General features: G+C 40.1%; 1 protein-coding gene across 3 annotated transcripts in view; it reads right to left on the bottom strand.

The window, feature by feature from the left end:
* The window catches only part of nagpa (N-acetylglucosamine-1-phosphodiester alpha-N-acetylglucosaminidase), a 32,200-nt gene that overhangs the window by 9,400 nt on the left and 1,759 nt on the right, over positions 1-21,041 (bottom strand). For 2 of the 3 annotated variants that reach the window (XM_040118880.1, XM_040118881.1), the window contains exons 1-8: positions 20,417-20,596; positions 14,876-15,081; positions 14,076-14,343; positions 8,365-8,504; positions 7,143-7,251; positions 3,380-3,508; positions 2,962-3,167; positions 1,933-1,980 (exon numbers count right to left, since the gene is read on the bottom strand). In XM_040118880.1, the coding sequence (XP_039974814.1) occupies positions 1,933-1,980; positions 2,962-3,167; positions 3,380-3,508; positions 7,143-7,251; positions 8,365-8,504; positions 14,076-14,343; positions 14,876-15,081; positions 20,417-20,499 (1,189 nt within the window). In that variant the 5' untranslated portion in view covers positions 20,500-20,596. Of the gene's footprint in view, positions 1-1,932; positions 1,981-2,961; positions 3,168-3,379; positions 3,509-7,142; positions 7,252-8,364; positions 8,505-14,075; positions 14,344-14,875; positions 15,082-20,416; positions 20,597-21,041 lie in introns of those variants that run through there. The other variant, XM_040118882.1, reaches the window with a different exon arrangement.

Genomic DNA, 21,041 nt, shown 5'->3' with positions numbered 1-21,041 from the left:
GCAATGAACGGTCTGAACATTTACTTTAAATCATCCATCCCTCATGGAATTATTCAGACACATTAATAAACAACACACCAAACATTCGGGTTTGTAAACCCACCAGCATTTAACAGCACAATAAACTGACCAACAATGGAAATTAAACAAATATATACACACAGCCTCACAAGTATCACCGTAATATAGAGATGTAAACAATCATAACCCTAACAAAACAAAATTCAGTTCATAAATAAATAGTCTTCAGGCCATATAAAGGATGAGGAGTGTAAATACAGCTAGGTGATCTATACAAACATTGACTTGTGTGGACATGGCTCACACAAAAAAAATAAAGGCACTAAAGCAACGACAATCATTTTCACTGTCCAAGTACAAAAGTTAGGAATTTGTAACAGTGCACCAAGGCTTATTATTAAAACAGATACAGGACTGATTAGTCGATGGACAGAAAAATAAATGGCAAATACATAGATAATGGGCTAATCTCTTTGAGTCATTTTTTAAAGAAAATATATTAAATTTCTCTAGTTTCAGCTTCTCAAATATGAATATTATCTTGTCCTGTTAGCCCTTTATGATAGTAAACTCATTATGTTTGAGTTCTGGACTACTCATCTGACAAAAAAAACATCAGAAGATGCTGCTTGGGCTTTGGGAAATTTGGCCAGATGACTAATCAGTTAATTGAGAAAATAACCGGAAAAAAAAAAAAAAAGGTTAGTTGCAGCCCGGGCTAGATGATTCACCACAGATGTTTATTTTCCCACTTCAGTGTCGGTTATGACCCAATCTTCACTCAATTCAACTCACACCTGTCACACATCTTCATCCTCTCCTCTGTCAAAAAATGCTGAAAGAAACCCTTCTACCTCTCTTCTCAGCCGTAACAATGTTTTCCTGACACCATCACCACAGGACCATAAACCCTACAGAGCGCTACAGCCCTGTCTCCCACTTGTGATGCTGATGATCCAGAAGCTGACGGCCATTCTGCGGCTTCGCTCTTTTTGGTTCAGACGTCCCACAATGTGACATAAAAAAAAACAATGCAGCCAACACTGTTTGTGGGTTGTATCAGTCTGCACAAAGGACTGAAGAGGGCCTGAATCTGGGCAGGTAAAGCTGTGTGTAAGCAAGATGTTTTTGTTTTCGAGCCAAGAATGAGCTGTCAGTATGTGACCTTTGAACTCTAAGAGATATGATTATAACTGCTGAGCATGTTCTGCAAAAGCAAAGTTCCCCAACAAATGACAGACTCCTGGGCGAAGGCACCTGATGTTTAAAAACTACATCAGACAGACAGGGCGAGAAGACAGAAGACACTGTGTGTGTGTGTGAATGATCTCGGTCTTCTATCCCTGTGAGGACCAATTTGAGCTTTAGACCTTGAAAGTCTGGAAATTTTGGTAGCTGAATACAGTATTAAGACTCGGTGTTAGGGTTAAGGGTCAGTTACCAAACTTGTTAGCTGGGCCCCAAATTGGATAAAAAGTTCACACGGTTTATTCAGGGGACGTATTTATACTGTACCATCGGTTAATGACTCATAACTGTTTGCAAACCATTCCCCTTTTATGGAGCAGTTTATATTTTGACAGCTCCGGTTCTCTGTTCTCTCAAAGGTCAGCACTGTTAAAGCAGCTTGCTATTGTTCAGCAGATTTCTATGTCATACTTAACCAATGTTGAACTTGATGCTAAAAAAGTTCTGCGGGTTTTCTGCCACGGATTCCAGTGATCACAGCAATTCATCTGAAATCAACTGATTTTATTGCATAAAGTTACTGTTTTAATTGTTAATGTGAACGGACCTTTAGGTTTATGTTAAGGTTTGGATTAGAGGCAAGGAAATGTTATATCAACTGTGTGTGTTTTTGTGTGTGTGTGTGTGTGTGTGTGTGTGTGACCAGCTGAAGCTCCTGATTACCTTGGCTGCAGTTTTTCCCTCTCCATCCAGCATCACAGACGCAGCCATCTGCAACACAGAAGAGGCAGACAGAAAGACATGAAACCCTGCAGCCACACAATGAGGCAAAGACTGACTCAACTTCAACTGTTCAGCACCAAAATATAAGTGTCTCAATAGAATGTAAAGGACCCAGAAAATGGAAAGAACAAATATTCCTGTGCCCCTGAAGAAAAAGATTAAAATGTAAAGTCTCAGTTTGGTAACGGAATGACAATAAACCTGAACCTGAACCTTCCAAATAAAGTTGATACATTTTTGGTTTCTGCCCAGCGTGTCTGATCGTCTGACTTCTTGTGTTTCTTTACCTTCGTTGTGGTAGCCATCGTGCACCCAGATTTCAGCAAGTAGTACGAAGAGTACAACATTATAAATTGATGGGCCAAACAGTGAAAATGAGAACCAAGTTGTAAAAAACCAGATCAATCCTTTAAGGACTGAAATGAGCAGGTGCAACTGTGTTACCACACAGCTTCAATTTTTGTGGAATTTCAGTGTTTCGGTACATTTAATCTCTTTTCCTCCTTTCCTGTTTTGTATGTGGTTTCGTTTCTTTTTTTAAATGCCCTGAACACCCACTCACACAATTCATTTGAATTATTTTGGCTGATTAGACCTCTTCTCAGGACTGTGTGGGTGTGTACAGACTGTGCTCGGCATCTCCTTCACTCTCCTGTTGGGGCCCTTGTTGCGTCTGTTAGGTCGGCAAAAATTATACCTCATTAAGTCGAGTGAAAAAAGGCATTTTCTCTCAGGTTTACTGGGTACGCCTATTTAGATCTCATCCAGTCTGATACAACTTTCCTGCAATAAATCCTCCTTTAATGGAGGTTATAATGTTCGGTTTTTGATAAAGCTGTTTTCGAGAGGTATTGATTCAACTGTATGATCATTTTGTAGACTGCAGTTTGTGTGTTATTGCGTTATAGTTCGAGGTTTTTCTAACAACGCTCATTGGTATTTATAATAATCAAAACAATCCACACTTACTGGCAGTGCAGACACCATGGGGGCTGCAGGCTGGCGGCTGACACACCAGGGAGTCACATGCAGCGCCCTGCCAGCCCTCCTGGCACCGGCACCTTCCGTCCACACAGTCACCGTGTCCGCTGCAGTCTGACGGCCTGCAGCGCCGCTGGTGAACGCACAGGATGGTGGAGACATGCCGGCCACAGCGCCACCTGTTGTCTGGTTTACTGGGAAGGGAGGATGAAGGGTGGAGAGCATAGAAGGATAAAAAGTAACAGATGAACCGCGTGATGAAAGCAGACAACAGATCCAGAGCTCTGAAGCCCAAAACACAATTAGATCAATCACATAAATCAAATCTGTTATTGAAACTTTTGATGGTACTGTAGGGAATAAGATGGTCTTATATAACCCATGTGTGATGGGTCCATTGGCTCACCAGTGATCAGAGGGATAGCTGGCCAGTGAGCCATCAATCACGTAGGTGGAAGACCCACCTCCATCCAGATTAATGGCATTAATCACTCCGTACTTCTTCAGGAACTCAGCCATCTCCCAGAGACTCATTCTGCCCAGACGCACAAAACAATAAATTAAATACAGGCTGAAATGGAAAGACTGGACTGTGACCAGATAAAGTTAGTACAGCAGATAGTATTTTTAGCCCTGATAAGAGTGTGACATTAGGGAAGGCAATGTCAGTCAGGCGGTCAACCCATCTGTCAGTCTGTCACAACAGAATCTTGACAACCATTGGATGGAATGTTGTTTTGTTTTTGTACAGATATTTGTGCTCCTCAGAAGATGAATCCTACTGACTTTGGTGATACTCTGAACTTTGATCTGACGCCACCAACGAGTCAAAATTTTCACTTAATTTCAGAGCAGGATAAATCTTTTTTAAATTTTCTTTTTAGATTAACAGAAACAAAGAACGTTAGAAGAGCGCGTTGGTGGATATCATGGATAAGGGATGAAGTGTTCCGATGACGTATTTCGGACACAGTCGTGCTGGTAAATTTTCCTGGGAGCTGTAATTTTTTTGAAGGCTTTTATTGCTTAGGAAATCTGGAAGAAAAAAAAATCACAAAAGGTTTAAATTAAGTGCTGTAGTAGATAACCAATAATATTAGACTATGGATAGTGAACCCAAAGGACATGTTTCAAAGTAAAACACGTAAAAAAGTGATACCCTCAATAAGAGATTGCATTGAGCTACGAAAGCTAGACGATCAGAGGCCTGAGATGTGCTAAAATCGCCACAGTGCAGAGGATAAGTGGAAAGGATTCCGGTGTGAAGGATCTAAGAACAGTGCAAATTATAATCCTGGAGATTTTTATAACATCAAACCCTGTTTTTGCCCTCATTTAATGTCTGCATTTTTTCTGCTACAGCCATTCAATGTATTTATATTCTGTAATTACCTCTCCACGTTGAAGGTTTCATTGTAAGCAGCTGAGTCCACCATTCCCATGCAAGATTTAAAACGCCTTCACATGCAGGAAATTATGTTGCATGTAACGCAGCGTTCCTGTTTGTAATTCTATCTCACTGCCTGCAGCCTTACTGACTTCTTTAGTAAAACAATATGAGTATGTTTGGCTGCATTGTAAACAGACACACCAGCTGCTCATCTGTTGTGTTTCTGACAAAAGTAGCTGCTAAAGGAGTGTTAGCTGAGGTGTTAAAATGCACATGCTGTTACCGCCAACGACCACACGTGCCGTCAAATAAACCAGAGCTGAAATCTTAAAGAGTAACTAGAACCTGAATTATTCGTTTTGGGCTGCACACATAATCACATGGTGTCGACACGTGCGTTTTTCCTAGAAAATTCATGTTGTGCGTAAAAAAACAAGTTCTGTCTGCTATTCCAGCTGCCGGTGAAGCCAGATAAGAGCCGAAAAACGAAGTACTGTATAACAAAATGTAATCCTCTGCAGGGGCAGTATTCTGAGTTTAACAATATATTTAATGTTGACCAATAGTAGAAGAGATGCTTCTGGCTGAATTAGCTGAGTCATAGGATGTAGTTATCCTTTAAGGATCATAACTTTGAGTTCTCCAAGATTTCATCCATCAAAGACATTTATTTTCCAGTGCGTAAGAATTATCATCAACAGCCATTAAATAAATTTCTGTCTGTTGACTTAATAATCTAAGCACTAAAACACACCTCACCCGAGCCCATGTGGATGTCCTCTGAAGGTGAACTGGAATTTCAGTTCTCAGAAATGCAGGTTATTATGGGAGTGCCAAATGTAAATCCAACTCTGAATCCTACCTTTCAGGAAGAAGTAACAGAATTTATTATGAAAATGCTGAGAGACATGAGCAGGCAGAGCTACAAGGAGAGAGTGGACATGTTCAGACATGTCGTCTTGCTGTGCATTTGAAAGCCCGATCATTAACACCAACACATTAATCTCCAGGGTCACTGCAGGTCTGAGGGAGGAGGGAAAGTCAGATCAATAGTATCGATTGGTGGCGAGATCTGAACGGGTTGATGTGACGCGAGTCTGTTAGTGTTAATTCATCTCACAAAGTGGCTCTTTCAGGGATTAAAATGCCCTCTTCTCCTGCACCCCCATTTACCACTTTCACCGTCACATTGTTTTTATTCTCAGCCCCGGGTCCACCTTCTGTGTCTTCTCATTCTCCTTCTCAGCATTTTCAGCATCAGGCCATCATCTCAATGTGCACACTTTTCTGTCTTTCCAGGCAGTCTATCAACATGTGTCGCTCTTGTTATCCAAGGATTTCTGTTACAACACGTTTACCAAAGTATCCCGCTGCTTCTTGAATGCTGCAGTGCCCGAAACAAGCTCCGCTTTGCCATGTGTATGTTTACGTGCCATAATCATTGAGAGACCAACTGTCACATCCATCTTCATCTTGAGTATGTTGTGAAAATGCACATGTTCTGTATGTAGGGAAGTGTTTTGTTTGCCTGCTGTGATTAAATTATTTTGTGGACACATTTCACTGAACACAAAGCCGGTTTTACTTCATTTAAAGACAGTTGTTTCCTTGTCACGTATAAACTATCAGGAAGCAGACAGACAGGCTGAAGAAGATTATTTGTGTGTTCAGACAATAAAATTTCTGTTTGCTTTGTTTTGCTTTATACATTGCCTTCTTTGATGTCTGTCCCAAACAGCCATGAAAAGTGTTCCGAGTATGTGGTCCAATCGAATTAAGGTTTCACCTTAACACTTTTCCAGTACCGACGTCAATGTGTCTGTTGTGTATTGAGTATTGCAACTGTCAAGAATCAAAAGTTGTCATTGAATGCCTGAGGAGATCTTTAGTATCGTTTACTTATTCTTTGATCAGCTACTTCTTGATCTAAATCACAATTTATTTGTGTATTTTAAGCTGTATTTTATTCAGTCAAAGTTCTTGTATGGCTGCTCATTTTAAGACAAGTTTAAACATATTTTGTTAAATGAAAGAAGGCAGATTGTCTAAAAACACGTTTATACCACTCAAACTAAGGTAACAAAACAGTATTGATTTGGAATCAGTACAGAAACTCTGGTATGGTATTGGCACAGGCATTACGGTCAATATAAAATGAGCTCCTATCTATCTGAAGTTTAAATTTCAACACATCATGCCATATTTATTTTTATACCAGTTTCACATCTTTTAACTCTCAGAGTTACTCTCCGAGTTTCTGATACAAGGACTAGCAGTCTGTGTAAACCTGGAAAATTCAACTTGGTTTTTGAGGTTTTAAACTTTTTGCTAAATTTTCCAATAGTGATATTAAACAGACATGTTCTGAGGTGAAGCAGGTAAGGAAATTGCAAAACTTTATTTGTCCTAATCATATCAAAGGATGTTCTCACAATGAATGGACAAAGAAAACCTGAAGTGCATGGAGCTTGTTTTTCTCTGTGTTTGGCTCAGTGGTGACTCAGGCATGCAAAACCAAACCCTGCATATTTAATTCCTACTTGAGGCACTTTGTATTGATCAAGGGCCAGTGAGTCACTTTATGTTAATGGAATAAATTATCATGTTTTTGCTCATGCACATCTGTGTACGCTCTCTCTTTCCTCCCCAGAGAGAAACTAACTCTTTCATCCACTTCTTTTCATCAATTTTTGTAGCTGGCTAGATTTTTAGAAGGTGCCAGTTGCTCTGGATAAAAGCATCAGTTAAAAAAAAATTTTCAGCTCACTCCTTTTCTCACCCTCTTATTCTGGTCTGTCCATCAATCTGGAAAAGGATAAGTTTGCCCTCAGCATCGTGACCCACCGCTGTCCTGGCCGACACCACATCCACAAAAGTGCGGAACAGCCCTGTGAAAAAGGTTTTGTATTAAGGTTTAATACTAATAAAAAGGACTAGAACACTTCAAACTAATAATCTGTCATATTCATTCTGCAGCAGGACAACGAGCCCAAACACACAGCCAGAATCATAAAGAACTGTCTTCAGAGACAAGAAGAACAAGGAGTCCTGAAACAGGTGGTCTGGACCCCACAGAACCCTGATCCCAACTTCATGGAGTCAGCCTGGGATCACATAAAGAGACAGGAGACACTGACACTGACTAAATCCATCGAAGAACTGTGGCAGGTTCTCCAAGATGCTTGGAACAACCTACCTGTGTGCAGGTGCACCGAGTAGAACTGGTGCTGGTTTTAAGGCAAAGATTGTTTTCTTGCTTTACTGCACTTTTTCACAAACATGTCTGAAATCAATTCCCTCATTTAGATCTGGGTGGATGTCTTTACAGAGTTTTATACCACGACCTTGACTTCATACAGAGCGGAGGTCAAGTTTCAGCATCATGTAAACACTGTCAAATCAGCTCTGGGAAAACTCATCCTCATCTATAAAGAATAAATGCGTATGCAGTTATGAAACCTGATGTGAACTTTGGCTGGTCCACAAAGTTTCACTCCTGTCCCTGTTACTCAAAAAGTGCAGTGCTGCGTTTTGGTGGTGTGACAGAGTTGTGTCAGGTCACAGACAAATTTCTGCCTAATGCAAATACTGCAAAGCAGCACTCTGAGATACAGTTACACTTAATTACTGCTGAAGTGAAACTGATCCAGTGGCTGCCTGCCAGCCTGTACGGTGAACCGATCCTGGACGAGGGGACGGCCAGTTAACTCGATCTGTTCAACTGAAATTAAAGGAAAAACCTTGAATTTTCCTGGAAAGCCTCTGTTCCAGAAACCAGGCTTATTGAAAGTCCGTGTCTGTCACTATGGCAACCTGTGACCTGAAGCTAACCTGTTAAAGTTTCCTCTCTTGTGAAAGAGGTTTGTCAAATCTGCCCCTGCAGTGTTTGACTGGACTGAACACTTACAGACTCTTCTACGGCCAAAGACTAAACCCCGCTAGTTGAGAGGAAATTTTGCTGTTGACCGTTTGCATTGTTGAGGTGCATGTACACTATGTACCTGTCTCCTGTGTCGTGTCACACTCAGCTTCCAGGCTCTGGTTGATGTAAACCTCGCCATTCCTAAGCAGCCACACAACACCACTGACCAGTTGGACGAACGGGTTGGACTGGTCCAAAACATCTTCCTGTGACAGATACCTGGGTGGACAGAGGGGAGTGGGATAATCAGGACATCACGGTTGATCAGAGATGATACTATTGTATTTTTACAATATTTTTTTTTAATTATTATCTCTGTATCATCATTTTATGTTATTCCATTTAATGACTTCAGTAATATACCAGTCAGTCAGTCCAACACTCTGGTCCAGACTGAACTATATCAGTAATTATTGGATGGATTGCCATTAAATTTTATGCAGACACCCATGGTCCCCAGAGAAAGAATCCTAATGACTGTTGACCAGTATAACGTTCAGCCTCTACATTCAATTTCTTTCAGACATTCACGTTCCCCTCAGGCTGAATTGTACTAACTTTGGTGAACCTCTGACTTCTCCTCTAATGCCATCATCAGTTCAAAGTTTTAATTTGTCCAATACTTTAATTTATGACCGAATGCCTGCAAAACTAATGACATTCCCATCAGCCCTGCTGTTGCGGTCCAGCCAATGAGAAAACTTGGGCATATAAAAGTGAAATAAAATAATTATGTTTCCCAAAAATGATCAGTCTTTTTTCCCCCATTGTATATTAATCCTGCAGCTGGACGAAATAATGAAAGCACAGCCTCCCTGCTGACTGTGACATCCTGATGTCAAAAAACGCAGAGACAGAGATGAGGTGATTTAACCAGTATTTACAGCTGTAGACTGTTCTGTACAAATAATTAATATGCATGAGCTTTGAAGTGTTTTACCTTTTCAAGCTCATCGAGCACTTAAACCTGCACTGTTGTATCAACTATGATCTGTAAATTGAGCTGAAAAAGGAGGAACAGTGTTTGCACTGCAGGTGACTCATCGACAAGTCAGCACAGCTCCATTAATTTTCTGTGAGCTGGGACAAATTACAGGACAGGTGTTTAAAGATAACGAGTAAGAAACAGGATGAGTGAGGTGTGACTGTGAGGAGACAGTGTCCTTATGTAGAAAAGAAAAACAAACTATGCGTCCAAACTGCATGCGACTGACCAACATCGTGATCTAATGATCACCAGCTGAGGATGAAAACCCAACACAACCATCACAGTGGAGAATAGTAATGATGTGAGAATCACAGGCTAGTTCAGTTAAGAGAAAAGTTTAGAAAAAAATGGAAAATTTATTGGTATTCTCTTCATTTTTTTAAAGAAAAAACAGATTGTCATTGTTGGTTTCACAGTTAGGCTCTCAATTTACCGTTTGCTCTATAAAGTGTCAGGAAATCTTTTTCCCCAGAGCTCAAGGTGGACTCTTCAAATTGTTTCTTTTGTCCAGACATTAATGCAAAGATATTCAGTTGGATATCATATATAAACAAAGAAAAGCATCAAATCCTCACGTTTTTGAAGCTTGGTATTTGCAAGCCTAATATTTTTTCTTGGATTAAATGATTTAACAATGCTACTTCATTAACTGACTAATAGCTTCAGTTCTAAATTAAATGTTGCAATACAGGGAATTTTCTGAAAATGCAGGTAAGAAACCATTTACAGATAAACATACAGTACAATTTCCTAAAGGCTGAGGTGACATTTTCAGATTGCTTGTTTTTTCCCAACGACTGTCCAAAACCCAAAGACTTTTAGTTTAACATCAGTGAAAACTGAGAAAACCAGCAAATATAAATAAACAAATAAAACATACTCAAAAGATACAATAAACACAATAAAGAAAAGTTAAATACCATCGAAATGTGCAGTTGCATACTGAACCACCAGCAAACACCTTCTTTTTGTTACCAGAATTATTCCTTATCTCAGTATATCCTACAACTCTCTATCTTATTCTGAGAATCTTAACCCAGCTCAGGTTGTTCAAACTGATGTTTTGGCAGCTGACGCGATGCCACAGATGTTACACAACTCCAACCACTCTGACCTCGCCGGTTATTTTTACTCCTGTAATGTTACTCCAGCTCAGGGTGAGGAATCACCTTACCGTGTATAACCTGACCTAAAATTACCAGCCGGATCAACCAGCCAAAAGTGTTTCTTTATAAATACAACTCCACCGTGTGTCTGGTTTATATGATGGTTAATATGCTCTATTAAATGTTGTCCTGTCCTCCTGAGCTCACCGAGGCAGGGTCCTAACAAAGTTACGCCAATAACTCCGCAAAATTATGAAATCCACAAGCCTTTACAACCACAGAGTGAAAACGAGTGACCTGACCTGATACTTCGACCTCTGCAAGAACTCCACGTGTTCCAGGTTGCTCAGTTTTTATCTGTATCACTCACCTGAAGTGACACAAAACTATAGGCAACCAGTTTGTTTCTCCACTTTGAGCTGTCAGACCGGGAAAAGCACAGGTGGAACCGATAACATAAATAATGATAGATGAAGTCAGCATGCACAGTGTCAAGGCCCCGACACTGACACACCTAAATGGAGAGCATTATTATTACGTTATTTTAAATGTTATTTGTTACACCTGTGTTTTTCCAGCTCTGACATGTCAAGTGTCTGCTGTAAAGAGGCCCATTCTGTCTTCTTTTTTGAAATGCTTTCTGTAATTTAATCTTTGCATGCTCCTCTGTGGGCTGAGAAAACCTTTTAATATACATCCTTTACACTCAGCAAAGTCTGGTAGCTAAAAAACATTATCATTTTTAAGTCTATTTCGTATCAAATCACAAATATACATACACACATAAATACAACAACAACAAAAAACTTCACCGTTTTCGAGCAAATTAAGTAACACTATCCTACGGAAATAGACTTTTCAGGATTTTTCATCTGGTTTGTTTATTTATAAATGATTCTTAATTTAAATTTTCTGAAAATGTACTACATGGAGATACTAGATTACATTTAATGTGTCAGAAGATTTTATCAGCATCCCCCAGTTCTAAAACTGAGTAAAAGCCCTTTTTACATAAGGCACATTTTTCAGGGCAAATAACACCACAAACACACGGCAACATTTTTCTCTGCTGAAATGCAGCGTGAAATTGATGTATTGACTTCAAGGTCAATTTTCTCATTTTGTTGCTCGCAATAAGAGTTTCAGGCAATTACAACAAGCGACGTCACACTTGGAAACAGCTACATGGCAACGTACAGTATCAACGATGGCAGATAACCTCGTTGTTCATGGCTGGCAGCAGCTAGAACACTTCAACAAAGCTCATAAGACAACACTCATATATTGACACTTCAGACCTAGTTAGAAGTATGTTAATATTTACACGGTTAAAAACTCTGTTATAACAAACAGCTGTTATGACTGGACTTTATTTATCTCAGCAGACGGAGGCTCCAGAGCTTTTGGACAGAGGGTCACGAAGCTGTGAGGCTGTTTTTCTACGAGCCGGTCCCTGTGTGTTTTTCCTGTGCACGGGAGCGCGGTTACACACGAGCACGTGGATGATACGACCATACAGCCCCACTAATGGCGTCACGCAATTCAACTGATGGACGGTAACACGCCAAGATATGCTGCAATATGCCAGCAAAGGCAGTAAAAAAAGAAGACTCTTTACCAGTAAACATGGAAGTCAACAAAGCTGGATTTAAACTACTTTTAAAAAAACAGATTTGTAAATGTTTTTTGAGGAAATAAAGGCGCACAACGAGTTTGTTGGACCTAAAAGATACACACAATGTGTAGTGGGGAGTAACACTAAATGTAAACATAACTTTTGTTTGTGAATAGGAAACGCATTGGGCCAGCTTTAAAGCTCCACTACATGACATGGCTTGCATATTGTATCTTTAATCGAGCTGGTTTACATAAGGATCATACTGGCAGAATTCTATGACTTCTACTATTTATTTACACAAATGAATACGTATCTGATCTGTGCCACATGTGAATGGGTCAATTCTTCCAAGAGGTGCAACGAAACCCGACTGTTGCATCACACTGGGACCAAAAGTTGAGTTTCTGTGGATGAAGCAATATTTTCATTTTTAAGTGAACTGTAGGTCCGTTGATGGCCTGACTGACAGCTTTCACTCACTTGTGAGGCAGGACAGTGGCTGGTTGTATCAAGTTTGTGGTTTGCTGTGTGTGAGGTAAATCCATGTTTCTTTTATTTTTTATCTGAGCTTGACCCACAACACCCACAAAGGGGGTTGCATCATGTTAGAAGTCCTGGGATTACTGACCTCAGGTATCAAAAACAAGTTTAATTGATTTTTTCATGGTATATAGATAAACTGTGTGAGCATGTGTGTTTGTTTGTTTGTGTGGGTGGGTGAAGTCTTGACCTTAGAGTGGCATTACAAAATCTAGTTCTATCCTTGGCGAGTAATCAAGGAATGACTTTAGAATTATTTATTGACCTCTACCTATTTCATCTGCTGGGTGAATCTTCTGTAACCGTTATTTTAAAGAAACTTACTTTGTTATTTATTAGACAATCCGAAAGCAGTTGTATCTTTCCACTGTGAAACTCATCACATGTGGATTGTTATTTAGTTGTTCATCCAAATCAACCAGAAGTTATATGTTAAAGGGCCTACACAAACAGGAAGCTACTCAATTCTTGCAAATGTGGTTCACTTCAGTCAAAACTTGAGTGGAGGCTGGCAGCTAGTGAAACGTGAAGAGAGGTGATATTTTAGAAACCTGCTGTCAGGTGCAGACGAGCAGAGAGAAGGGACTGAAAGTGGCTTGAGTTTAGGCAAAGTCTAGTTTCTGATTGTTTGAAGAGACATTCCAACACTGACGGTTACTCTCATGAAGAACGGTGCCCTGTGCCTTATCACAATACAAGTCGGTGGTATACTGAGCTTCTGTTGTTACTTAAAAACATCCTGCTGTTTCTCTAGGAATTTGTGAGTTTGTGTAAACAATACCATTGTGCTTATTTCACAGATTTTTAAAAGCAAAATCAGAGCTGATTTTTAAAAGTCAGCTTTGAGATTTTGCTGTTTATTGTGATAATGCCAACAGTTCATGGCTGGATCTCAGATCAAACTGCATCAGCACAGCGTCCAGTATCACAGTGAAAAACACGTTCAGTATTGCTGATCCAAATCATCAGAGGTACACATAGATGGTGCAAAGGTGTCCATACACAACTGCACAGCAGACAGTCAGTCTAGACGCACTTATAACACTCACAAATACCATTGTGTTGCCCGCGTTTGGAGTTTCTTCATGCATCATTAGTAAGGTAGTTAGCACTGTCACCATTGATTATTTTCATTACCGAATAACCTGTCGATTATTTTCTCAATTAATGGATTAATTATTTTGGTATTTAAAATGCCAGGAAACAGACACAGGGTTTCTTAAAGCCCGGGGTGATATCATCAAATTTCCAGATTTGATCAACCAACAGATCAAACTCTAAACATGCTGAATTTATTATCACAAAAGACTAAGAACAGTATCAAATCCTCACAAATAAAAAGCCAAGTGGGGAATGTTTTGGCTTTAAAAATGACACACTTTTCAAAATAGTTGCCAATTATTATCCTGCGATCACTTAATTTAGGGGGCTGATTGTCTTACATTGGGGCCATATTTAGGCTGGGGTCCAACTATCTGTGCCTCAAAAATCATTCTCTGACTTTTGTCAGCGTGACGGCTCCTAGGTGGCTCTCTTACCCGAATGTGAGGGTGCCGTCCTTCCTGATTCCAAACTGGGCGTTCTGCACCCCGCCGCTGTCCTGCACCATCCTGCCGTCGCTCACCACGTTGCCCAGACACTTGCCTGACTTTGTGTTGAAGAAGCCGGCGTTCTGGGCATACAGACACCCAGCAGCTTCGGCCGTCTCCTCCACCGAGGCCCTCTGATTCATCCCGCAGCCGCCCGGCCCACCTGGCTCCAACACTGACACCGTCCTCAGCGGGTCATGGACCACTGTCATGTGGCCTGGGAAACAAACACGCAATGGCTTGGGGTGACACTGAGGCTAATGCTTCAGGGACACAAACCAAAACCCACACAAATAAAAATCAGAATATAAGGCTGGTATTATATCATTACCCCTACTCGGAAGCAGACATATTCTGAGCTTCTCTCCTCTACAAAGGCAGAGTGCAGTAACTACAGAAGCCGTGAAGTTGAGGAAAAAAAGGGTTAAAAGTTAACTATAAAACAGGTTGTAATGATTTCGTCTGAAGTCTTTTTGGGCTGATGCCGATTGGTCGTTCAGCACAACCCCCAAGAGTGCAGTACCCAAGGGCAGTTGTGTCTGTGAGAACATTGTTTGGTTAAATCAGCAGCACGTTGATGTACTGCACTGAATTTGTACTGTCGGAGCAGATTACTATACTTTCAACCCAGATGCTGCATAACTGGATTTGAAAAATGATGCCTTTTCATGTCAACTTTTATAAATGGATCAGAAGTCATGGAGTAAATTACAATTATTTTGTATTCCCGTAACATTTCCATCACTGACCGTAAACATATCTGGAGCTTCCCGGCACATCCGTCACAAACACTGTGGACTCGGCCAAAGGCAGCACGCTGTGGTTACTGGACGGCCAGCTCTCATGGGTGGTGTTGCCATGATTGATGGGCTGGCAGTCTCTAATATGGCGGTGAGAGTGGGAGGGACCGTGGCCGTGGGCGTACGGTACCAGAACATCATCGTCCATAGAGACTCTACAAGGGAAGAGAGAGAGAATTTTTATTATTATTTTTTTTAAAAATATGTCGAGGGTAACAAAGGCTAACTGCAAATGACAACTGCGGTATGTGTGTGTGAGACACTATATATTGTATGGATGTGGGTGTGCCTTCAGTCCCAAGTTGCATTCAGGGTTTCCATAGTGTTCACCAAGTTAAATTCACGGCCTTTAAAGACCTTTTAATAGCACACAGAATGCAATGTAATACCGTTTTCACCTTCATAGCAGTCAAAGAATGGTGGAAAACCATCCATCCGTGCATCCATTAGCTATAATGCTCATCCTTTTGAGGGTCGCGAGGGGGCTGGAGTCTATCCCAGCTGACAGTGGGCGAGAGGCCGGGTACACCCTGGACAGGTTTGTCAGTCTAGCACAGGGATGACGTACAGAGAAAAAACAACCATTCACGCTCACATTCACACCTACGGGCAATTTTTAGAGTCGCCAATTAACCTGCAAGTCTGTGGACTGTGGGAGGAAACTGGAGGAAACCCACAATTTAAAAAAAAAAGAAACAGTAAGGACAAAAAGGCTTACACTTATTATTAAGTACATAAATTTATTGACAGTTATAACACATTGAATTAAACTCCACAAAAAAAGAGATTGAAGTCCTTTCACAATCCACTGTGGCAAAACCCCACTTTCAGTCTGTAACATCTCCCAGAAGCGTGCACTCACTTTTGTTACTGTGAATTTGGTGCTTAGACACCAGTATACCTGTCCAAGTCCACCAAGCTCCTTATGGCTTCTATTTGCAGTTTGGTTTTTTTTCCATTTTTATCAGGTGAAAGAAAAGGTTGAGTGCTTGTCAGCACTGAGTCGTAATGTCCTGCCCAACAAAGGTCCAAAGTCAACCTTTCCTTTCACATGATTTCATTTTCCTACGCAAAAAAGAGCACATCCTTTTAAACTGATTTTCTTGTGCACTTTTCCCCCTCCACTTATCTAAAACGTGTTTTCTGCTGGAGGAAGACACAGTTCACTGCAGTTAACAATAAGGTAAGTCCTCTTTTGGGAAGCACAGCAAATAAATTTGTTCATGTAAGAAAAATAGTGAGAAAATGTTAATAATTTCCTAATCTTGCACCGAAGTCCCTCACAGTAGTTCAAAAAGTTAAATTACAGATAGAGCTGCAACAGTCATCTGAATAATTGATTCAAAGAAAATTCACCTACAATTAATCTCTGATTTGATCATTTCAGTCATTTTTTAAGCATAAATGCTGAACATTTGCTGGTTACAACTTCTCAAATGTGAGAATGTTTTGCTTTTCTTTATCATATATGACAGTCAATAACATATCTTTGGATTTTGGACCGTTGGTCAAATCAGGCTCTGGAAATTACAAGGGGCTTTATTCACTAGATTTTGACATCTTATAGACTAAACATTCAATTAATCAAGAAAATAATCGGCAGATTAACTGATAATAAAAATATCTGTTGGTTGCAGCCCTAGTATATTTATAATCTGATTTACACCCCAAATTTTGCACTACTTACCCTTTTAAGCAGATTTGCATTTTAAAATTCAAGATATACACTGATAAACTGGCAAATTAAGGTTGGGTAATATGATGATACACAGTGAGATATAAATCTGTTTACAGAGAGATTCTGCCATACCGTTAAAATGTTTCTGGGTGTATTGGGCGATGTTAGAAATCAACTAGCAGGACCGTTTGTGGTCATAATGGATTTTTATAACATTGTGATGGAGTATTTTGATTTATCGGGTATTAAAGTTTCTGAAATTGACAAAAAATAGATACTGTATTTCTACTTAACACTTGTCGAATTACAAATACTGCAATAGAGGATTTTATCCATGCTGCCCACTGCTCATCATGTTTCGGAAAAATAAAAACCAAAAACAATGAGCCCTGTATATGATGCTTACAACTACACACCAATGTGTTACTGTCAAAATATCCTGCAGTAAATCAAGCGTCATATCTGCTGACTGAGTGAAGAAGAAAAACATTCCCACAACTCTAAAAGAGCTAAAAAAATAACTTTACTCAAAATCGTCTGAGGGGAATGCTGTACAAATAAAAATATGTTTTTAGTCTCCGAGTTCATAAATAAATCCTATGTTGGGTCAATCTCCCCATGTTGACTCGTTTAATGGGCTCGATTTCATCACACAGCCTCCGCTGGTCAAATTAGAGTTTCATCACATGAAGGAATGTGTTTTCTGAACTGTGGTTTCACCTCGGCCTCACGTGTAAAACGGGTCCAGGCTCTATCCAGTTTTAATACGTCTAAACATGTTTTAATATTTACTTTTATCCCTGACTTTCTCTTTTTGTTATGCTGCTAGTAGACACGTCTTGCTCCTGGAATTGGGTTCACTCACCTGTCACGAATGATACTTAAAATGTCAACATAATAATGTGGGAATGTTTATCATGAAGAAATTTAGAAAATAATGACAATAACTATGTTGCTTTTAATAAGAGGCTACTCTGCAACCTAATAATTGTTAATGTTATTCAAAGGCCAAACTACATGGATCTGAGATGACTTGTTAACTTGTTTTGCCCTGTAGTTTTGCAGAGAAGAGATTTTGTGCAATCAACGGAAAATACATGCAAAATTATTTTTTTGAAAAAGACTTGTTATATTTTTATATGATTTTTATATTTCATATGAGACCAAGTTAATGTCTACAAATATCTTTTTTCTGATCAACATTCCAAAACCCAAAGATATTCCCTTTACAATAACATAAAACAGAGAATAGTGGTAAATCCTCATGTCTGAGAAACTGGAACCAGTTGGACATTTTTGCTTGATAAATTCCATATGATAAATCCATTATCAGGATTGTTGATGCTTAATTTTCTTCCGATCAGCTAATCTATTCATCGATAATATGTTTCTGTATGAGTTCCCAAAAATAAATGACTCCGTCTTAGGGCTGCAACTAATGATTATTTTCATTATGGATTAATCTGCCCATTCTTTTCTCTATTAATCATTTAGTCTATGATATGTCAAAAACTAGTTTAAATATGGCATTTGCAATTTCTCAGAGGCCACAGTAATGTCTCCGATTGTTTGTTTTTTTATCTCTCTACCAGTATTAAACTTAAAAGGTAATCAATTTACACTCATACATGATCAAGAAAGACAGCAAATATAAACATCTGAAAAGCTGTAACCAGAGAATGTCTGAAATTTTTGCTCGATAATTTACTGAAACGATTAAACGACTGTCAAACTAATCGCAGAATAATTTTCTGTCGATCAACTAATCGATGAATTGACCAACTGTTACCTCTATTCAGTTTGCAACTATAACACTGCAACCGAAACACTACTACAGTTTCCAGGTGTTGAGGTAGAGTGCGTCGTCAAGGGTTGGTAGTTTGACTCCTGGTCGCTCCGGTCCACATGTCTTGGGATTCAGTGTCCTGCTCAAGACGCTGAATCCCGATTGCTCCTGATGGCTGGAACGGTGCGGCGTGGGAGGGTGTGTGCAGGTGAAAGTGAGGAGGCACAATGTAAAGCACTCAGGTATAAAAGCCGTATATAACGCAGTCACTTTACCATTCACTAAACTGAAAACAACAAACACACCAACAAGGTCAAGCTGAGGTCACCACAGGGTGAAGGGATGAGCGGTTATGCAACTGCAATCTCAGGGCCACATAGGGTGTGTGTACCATGACATGGCTGACTTCCAGGCCAAGATCAGATATGGGGTTAGTACGCAAGTCTTTCTTATTTTAGTTTCCCTCATATACATGCAGGCCTGGGCAAAGTTTTGTTTACACTTACAGGTTGTCTTATTTTTGTACTTTTTACTTTTGGCATTGGCAAGTAAATTATTATTTTTTTTTTTGGCACGAGTTGGCCTGTGTTGCATTTGTTCATTCCTCATAAGTTTGTGTCTTGGTCCAGGATCTTCAAATTTAGAAGTTTCGATTCTTCTCCATCGGGAGTCGTCCGATCGGTCTGAGATTCATTCTGCAGCGTGAGACAACGAGCCCAGACACACAGCCGGGGTCATAAAGAGCTGTCTTCAGAGACAAGAAGATCAAGGAGTCCTGCAACAGGCAGTCTGGACCCCAAAGAGCCCTGATGTCAAAATCATGGAGTCAGTCTGGGATCACATGAAGAGACGGAAGACACTGAGACACAGTAAGTCCATAGAAGAACTGTGGCAGGTTCTCCAAGATGCTTGGAAAACCCCGAGGCAATATCTGAAAGTTTTAGTGCCCAAAACCTTTGGACAGCGCTGTAAAATCGGGTTTGACCTCAGCGTCAGTGTCTCTACTCTTAGTTTAAATGTTAATGTTTTATTTCTAGGGCCAGAACAAACACTGTCATTATTTTCTCAAATGTTTTGTCTGAAAGGTAAAGTCTAAAGTGTCAGAAAATATTGAAAAATGCCTGTTAGAACTTCTCTTCAAAGCCCAAAGAGACGTGTTCAAATTTCTCATTTTATTCAATCAAATGTCGGAAAGCCAAAGGTGTTCAGTTCACTATCATTTATTAATAAGAAATCCCTCAAATTCTCCCCTTTGAAAAGCTGGAAACAGAAAGCGTTGAGAAAAACGAACGAAGTGATGAATCGGTTTTCCAAAATAGCTGCAGATTCATTTTTCTGTCCATCAATTAATCGACTCTTTGTTGCAGCTCGGTCCATTCAATAAAGGCTTAAATAACGTTTGCCATGTTGGAGGAGCTGTGGACGAACGATGCAACGGGACCACCTTGTGGCCGAAGCGTCCAACTGCAGCGACGTTTTCACCGGAGCCGTCAGTCTCTCCTTGAGGAACGAAACCAAAAACGTGACGGCGAGTCTCATCCCTCGTGAGAGGGGTTCGGTCAGAGCGAACGTTATCGGCAGTTACAACCGTTGCGGCGCAGAGTTGGTCTAATGTACCGAATGCTGTCAATGAGACAGACTGGCCACGGTTGTTTTATACGTATGTCATTCGAGTTTTAAGCTACTTGTTTTGATGTTTAGTCTGGTGGGACGATTAAAGGCTTTGTTTGTGTTCGAGGACTCTGCACCCAACACCACTGATAAGAAGTTATCTCATTGACAGCCAGTTGGACGCTGTTGCCCAACAGCTGGCAAGTTAGCATGAGTTTACTTATGTCTTTGCAAAGAAGCACTGTGTCATTACACATTAACTACATTTTTCTCAACTCTAAATACCTCAACTGCCACTTAAAAAAAAAAAAAAGAAGAAGTCCGGAAACACTTTTCTCTCGGTCCTCAGGCTCCGCCGCCAGCGGCTAGCAGGCTAACATTAGCAGCTGGCTCAAACCGGATCCGGCTCTCTTACCGGGTGTTTCGGGTCCCGGACGGCCGGAGGCAGAGCCACAGCAGCAGCCACACACACGGACATTTCACCGATACTGCTGCCATATGAGGAGGAACGCTAGCCTGCCAAACTCCTCTCTCTTCCCGCGGGTTCCCACATCATCCAGCTACCATACGACATTAAAGTCAACACACCAAATCACGGAACTTCCTGTTACTTTACAAAATAAGAGCCGTTTGAGCAATTGTATTTAATACCACTACTACTACCAATAATAATAATAATAATAATAATAATAATAGTATGACTCCTAATTTTGACTTTAAACCTCACAATCCTGACTTATCTCATAGTTTTGACTTAGTATCTCATAATTTAGACTTAAAAAACTAAAAACTTTGACATCACGTCATGATTCTGACTCACTCTGAGTATTTATTTGTTCATTTATCATTTCTTTTTTTTTTTTTTTTTCTATAACATTTTGGGTTTATCACCGGTCAGAGAGATATGAGTCTGTTTCATTTGCTGTGTTGACAGCCATTGCTGGTGTAAACTTGATTTACATTTAACTACATCAGAAAATACTGACTAAAAAAGTTGTTGTTATCAGGGATTTAGGGATTGTTACAGGGTTTGCAAAATG

The sequence above is a fragment of the Xiphias gladius genome, chromosome 22 (assembly GCF_016859285.1).
Source record: "Xiphias gladius isolate SHS-SW01 ecotype Sanya breed wild chromosome 22, ASM1685928v1, whole genome shotgun sequence".
Lineage (NCBI taxonomy): Eukaryota > Metazoa > Chordata > Actinopteri > Istiophoriformes > Xiphiidae > Xiphias > Xiphias gladius.
Note: the sequence above shows the minus strand (reverse complement) of the source record. Positions and strands in the feature narration are given on the sequence as shown.